Source organism: Punica granatum, chromosome 1 (assembly GCF_007655135.1).
Source record: "Punica granatum isolate Tunisia-2019 chromosome 1, ASM765513v2, whole genome shotgun sequence".
In the NCBI taxonomy this organism is placed as follows: domain Eukaryota; kingdom Viridiplantae; phylum Streptophyta; class Magnoliopsida; order Myrtales; family Lythraceae; genus Punica; species Punica granatum.
This window is the reverse complement of record NC_045127.1, coordinates 17,422,992-17,429,161: the sequence shown is the minus strand read 5'-3', so window position 1 is coordinate 17,429,161 and position 6,170 is coordinate 17,422,992. Positions and strand designations below refer to the sequence as shown.

Here is a 6,170-nt window from a genome sequence, read left to right as displayed (position 1 = left end):
AAGCAAAGGGAACCTAAGCACCAAAAAACCTTTCCTACTCCACATATGAGATCGAAGTGAGCCTCAAAATTTCAATATTAAATCTGTCCAGAACTTGAAAGTGTCCTAAATCGACATTGAAAAGAATACCATGACAAGAAACGCAACAAAGAAGCGGTCTTAAGGTGTCTACACACAATAACGACTTCTAATATGATGCAAAGGAAGCCCAAACAATTCTCTAGGCTCTCTAAATATTCATGACAAGAATGTAAAAAGTCTTCAAATTGATCCCAAGGAAACCTCCAAAGACATTAAACACGGGAGACAGAGGTGCTAAGATGTCATGACAGAAGAATGACCCATTTCCTAACATGAGGGTAACTCATATAAGCTTCTAAGGCATCCTAACCCTAAGATAACTAAACTTGAGAGTGATCTATCACAGCATAATAGTGACCAAAACAATCTTCTAAGGGCATTAATCAATTATGACTAGCACATATGAATGCAATAGGTCGATATCTAAGAATCCGAAATAACAAGAAATATGAGCTATCAACAATTCAGCCACATTTCGAAGCATAGCAAGGATTCATCATGATTATGCCAAGACCAATATGAATCAGGTAAAGAGTCAATGTACAACTCAGCATATAATCGAATTTTGAAGGCTGAATTTATGTTCTTCACCATTTTCGTGCAATGCTTCCATGGAGCCTTGTCCAATCACTCACCAAGCACCCAAACAACATGATGACATGCGAGAGGCATCAAAATTAAGCATTTCTAGCCATTTTCAGCCATGGTCAGAGTGGTTACATGCTCATTCCATGTTCATTTCAAGGTCGGTTGCATATTTTAAGTGATTTTGAGTCAAGCTTATGCTTAATTGGGTTTGTGTGAGTCATTTTCCAAACATTCCAGCGGCTTTTGCATCCCTCCCAATGATTATCAACTTCATGCGAGGTGGGTTTGAGAGACACACAACCAGTTTTGGAAATCTAAGTTCGATTCACGCCAATTTCATACACTTAGGAGGCGGTCAAGCAAGGATTTGCCAAAAAACGTAGCAAACATCGTCACATGCACATCCAAAGAGTCCTAATCATTATCTAAGTCAAAGAGGTATACCTCTCCTAAGTGTTCTTACGAGCTTCAAGTTCGGAAGTCCCACAAGATGGTAGAAGTGGATCTCGGCTCCTCTTGGGGGGTACGGGCGTGGCTCAACAAGCTTGGTCTCGGCCTTTCCTTGCTCTTCACGGCTCTTTCAAGCTCAAGATGTCCTCTTCAAGCTTCGGGGATAACCTAGCAAGAAGCAAGAAAGAAGAAAGGGAGGAGAGAAGATGTTTGATGAAGAGTCGGTGAAGGAGGCCTCTAAAGGGCCTTGGGGTGGGTGGCTGTGCATGCAGCTGTAGAGCGCAAAGGGGCAAATAACCATTGGGATAGGTAGAGGGGGTGGAGTGGGTGGTTGTGGTGGTGGTCGTTCAAGGAGGGGGCTGTCTTGTCCACTAATGCACCACCACTAGCTGCATCGATGATACTCCTTTCGGTGGGTAGTAGTTTTTTGTAGAAATATTGTATAAGCAGTTGCTCGCTTATTTGATGATGAGGGAAACTAACATACGAGAGCTTGAATCACTCTCAATACTCATACAAGGTTTCCCCATTGTATTGCCTTATGTCACGAATGTCCTTTCAAATGTTGGTAGCCTTAGAAAAACTTCTTCAAAAATTACTTCACTCATTCCAAGTGGTGATGGTCCTCGAAGGTAAATAGTAGAGCCAATCATTTGCTGCATTTGCTAAGGACAAAGGAAAAGCTCTCAATCTTATATGATATTCGTCCAATCATTCTAACCTCATAATAGAGCAAACCACATGAAACTCCTTCAAGTGTCTATAGGATCTTCACCTGTAAGATCACGAAAAATTGGAAGTAGTTGAATGAATCCCGAGTGTAATTCCAAAGAACCAACAACATTAGGAAAAACAATGCAAAGATGTTGATTCAAACCTGGAGCCGGTAGCTCTTTGATTGTTTGCCCAACCATGATTTCTACCATCTTTGGTTCACTCTCACTATCAATAGAAACTTGATATTGGTGCTCTTGTTCTAGTTGGTTCAAATTCTCTTTCTCCCGATCTTGAAGCAACGGTTGATTTAATGAATTCTTTTGTTCGACGATGAAATCCCTGATTTAGCGAAGTCTCGGATCAACAGTGCTGGGCAAAAACCCGCCAAACAAAAAGATAATAAAAAGTTAGAAACTTGAACTTAAATAGCTAAATAAACAACAGTCCCCGACAACAGTGCCAAAACTTGATGCTTGTCGAATGTAGTAAACTAATTTGAACTCTAAATTAGCCTAATAGATTGGATATGTAGATGTCGATCCCATGAGCACCATGTATTTAGCTATCCAATTTCGAAATCTCTAACTAACGGTGAACTGAAAGCAATAAAGTGAGGGAAATTGATTCAAATTATCAACTAGAAAAACTAGGTAAGTAAATAAGTTTGTGAAGTTTAGCCAAGAATGAAAAGCATTCAATAGAAAGACGGAAATCCACCATGAACTAGAGTTTAATCATTGATAATAATTCAATTTACTATCTCTAAGAAGTTAACTGTAAAATTTATACAAGCGGCCCAATTTCCTATCTTTGCTTAACTAATAGTTTAATGCGATTAAGCCTTGCAGTTAAACTCTAACCATCAAACAAACCCCGAACGCCCACTAGTTTTTAATTCAATAGCAGCAATATGAATTAGAAAGATATCATCAACCCTAGGCAATAAACATACTTAGCATGTTTTTATAAAACCAAGATCATGATTCACCATAACAGATGACACAAATTTGACCATCCATATCTCTACTATTTGCTACTAGGTCCAACTCAACTAAGCAATTTCAAACTTAGAATCATTAACTGGCATTAGAAATCAAGCAAAACGGAATAGTTGGTCACTTATACAAGTGAACTTTCAATCATGAATATGTAAGTATAGATAAACCATGAATATTAGAGAATAGTAAATCTATATTTCATTAAGGCATAAAATTCGAGTCTCCTAATCATAAATTCATGGTTTCAATCCTTCTTCTACTGAATAAATAAATTATCCACTCATGGTTCTAAAATGAAAAGATAAAGAAAGGAAAAACAAAAAAAAAAACTCATGCTGCTCCTTTGTTGATGGCAAACCAAACTTGAAAGCTCAATCTTGATCACTGTCAACTGTGATCTGGCCTTCAAAGAGCTGGAACAAACTAGTCCTAGTTATCCTTGCTATTTTCTCCTCCCTTTCTTTTTGTATGTAGAAGAGACTCCTTTTTTGTATGTGTAGCAGTTTAGAGAAGTGACAAATGGACTTCTTCTCCAAGTAAGTAATTACTCATCATCCTAATTTGCAAAGCATTGTTTCCTTCTTCTTCTCTTATCTCGATGGTATTTAATCTCCAGAAATTATTGGGTTGACCTTTCATTCTCCATCCTTATTTGTTGAGTATATGCAACAAATTCCATAATTATATGCCAATAATTCCCTCTTATATCCACTCTAACAAACACCTACAAATTCAAAACACAGAACAAAGAAATGGAAAACCTAAAATAAGGAATAACATAGCGAAAAGTAAAATAAAACTCAACCAAATGTATAAGTCGAGGCACTAATCATGATAGAGTTGTGGATGATGGGGTAAATGGTGTTGCTAGTTTATCTTCAACTTCCTGTGGGCCAACTTCTAGTTCAATTCCAACTGCTTTATCTATCCCTAATAGAGGGAAAGACAATCTCTGGCCTGCTACTCCAAAGGCTAGTGATATTGCATCGCGTGATACCTCTACTTCTCATCTTGATCAATCTAAGTTCGTCACTAATAGCCTTAAGGTTCCACCTCCTTTGCAAAAGAAGTTACAATTAGAGTAGTTGAAAGAAAGAGCTTTGCAAGAAGCAAGAAATGTTGAACCTAAAAACAAAGCGAGCGAAAGTTGGATAAACTTGCAAAACAGGTATGTCTAGCTTTATTTTTTGTTTTCCCCGCTGAATAATTTTCTTGTGATATAAAACGAAGGTTCTTTAAAAGGGTGTCAAATGATTAGACAATATCTCAACACCTGTCATGTTTTCTTCATGCAAGATAAATGTCCCCGCAGTTAATGTTACATTTGGTATTTGGCAATTTTCACCAAGGTTCACATTGCCTAATAATAAACATCGCTCTATTAGCAATCATAATATGCTAAAAGCAACAATATTATATCTCGATGCCACTAACAATATCTCTAACTTCTTCACTCGGAGAGTTAAGTAGCTTTACAAATTCTTGAACAGCCCCACAATCGATGAAACGTTGGACATCCTTCAACGAACTGCAAACAACACTATATCCTAGTTCTACTGTAGCTTCACACTGCAACTGTGGTGACTTGGTCTTCTCAAGAAACTCCTTAAATCGAGCGAGTAGACCAGTTTTGACTACCTCATGGACAAGTGAGAATGCATCTGAAGAGGTGATCAAAACATCAGTAATAGAAAAGAGAACCTTCATATCCGCATACAAATGTCAATGAAGAAACTAAACATGCAAAATTTGGCTTCTATACCATTCGATGGCAACACCCTATCCGAGCAAGAACATAGCAACATCCTAAAGCCGGTTGTCCCTTTGAGCTGAGAAGCCAATATATTAGACCGTACATCCCGTACCATCTCCGGTAAGTAATCTAAGAAACAAGGAGTAAAGATTTCTTCATTGCTTTGAATCTTGACTTAGTGTGCATGGTTTTTAGAATTGTGATTCAAATCGTAGAATCATACGATTCTACGATTCAAGGAGGGGCATACAATTCCGAGTCAAGGGGTTGAGTCGAAAAATATAGAATCGCATGTGAATCGGGAGTTGAATCACGGAATCTCGAAATCGGGCCGATTCTACGATTCTAGATGTAGCCTAGACTCGGGTAAAGCCCAGGCCTGAATCGAGCAAAGCCCAGGCTTGATTCGGGCGAAGCCCAAGCCTGACAACTTCTTTTTGTTTTTCCTTTCCTTTTCCCTTTCTTCTCCAGCACTCCCTTTCTCCCCGACATTTATGTGCCCTAACCTAACCCCGTTTCCGATTTCTCCGAGTCTTCGACGATCTGTCCTTTCTGCAGCCATTTCTTCTTGTTTTCTTCTGGTTCTGCCAGTGAATCCGTAGTTTCGAGTCTCCGACGGGCTTGAAGCTCCATGACCGTGACTCCGTGGTTCCGAGTCCAACTTCTGCTTCCACAGTTGCTTACTCTGCGTGGCTACGCCTCTGCCTCTGCAGTCACTGCCCAGCAATTGCTCAGCGCCAAGCTTTGACCACCGTTACCGCCCAGCGACATCACCTTCCTCGACCCCCCTGACAGTCTACGGCCTCCTCACACCAACGAGATTCTCCTCGGCAAGGTGGCCCAACTCCTATTTCTCAATAAATAAGGTCATTTTTTTTATTAAGCTTGTGTTTGCACAATTAAATCCTCATTATTCATGCTAAACAAAGCATGACAAGATCAATGAGGTGATAAAAAATAAATTGGTAAGTTAGACAGTGAGAAAGCGAAAAAAATAAACAGTGTGAATTCTTGCTTCTAGTTTCTTGCACTTTCTTGGTCGGAAGAAATGTTGTATGAACTTGTATCAAATTGATTTTTGATTGATACTATCAATCGATAACAGGTGATTTTTTATACAACTTGTATTGATTGATTTCATTGAAAAGGCTCGACCTTTCCGGGCTTGTTTTCATTCATGCATGATGGAAGCATTGACCTTCTTCTCTTGGGTTGACTTAGTTTCATTTTTCAACATTGTTCTACTTCTGTTTATGGGTAACCTTGATGGTTCCAGTGGCCAATACTAAAATTGTTTTTTACTTAGAAATTGGAATTGCGCTGTAATTGTGCAGATGAAATTGCGTTGTAATTGTGCTGATGGAATTGCTGATGTAATTGTACTGAAATTGGAGATGAATATGAAGAGAATATGCGCACACAAGAGCATAACACGGTTGATGACTTGGAGCTTCCTGAAAAAGATGAGTTTGATATTTTGTATGATGATTATGTTGGTGATGATGAAGATTTGGATGAGATTTGATCTGTTTGTTCATTTTATGTTATGAGTTATGACTTATGTTGCTAACTTTTTATTTCGG

At 38.7% G+C, this 6,170-nt stretch overlaps 1 protein-coding gene across 1 annotated transcript; it reads right to left on the bottom strand.

Moving 5' to 3' along the window:
- Positions 1-4,247: 4,247 nt before the first annotated feature.
- Positions 4,248-5,220, bottom strand: LOC116203955 (importin subunit alpha-1b-like). Its single transcript, XM_031535950.1, has 3 exons — positions 5,094-5,220; positions 4,597-4,716; positions 4,248-4,495 (listed from the first exon to the last, which is right to left on the bottom strand). Exons 1-3 carry the CDS (start codon positions 5,218-5,220, stop codon positions 4,248-4,250), a joined length of 495 nt encoding a protein of 164 aa, XP_031391810.1.
- Between the last annotated feature and the right edge of the window lie 950 nt (positions 5,221-6,170).

What these genes read in the sequence shown, in the direction of transcription:
- LOC116203955 (XM_031535950.1), bottom strand. Translation starts at nt 5,220, where the DNA reads ATGGAGCTTCAAGCCCGTCGGAGACTCGAAACTACGGATTCACTGGCA. An exon ending in GAAATCGGAAACGGGGTTAG is followed by an intron (nt 4,717 to 5,093) that starts GTTAGGGCACAT and finishes CTTGTTTCTTAG; the next exon opens with ATTACTTACCGGAGATGGTA. An exon ending in TAGGGTGTTGCCATCGAATG is followed by an intron (nt 4,496 to 4,596) that starts GTATAGAAGCCA and finishes TCACCTCTTCAG; the next exon opens with ATGCATTCTCACTTGTCCAT.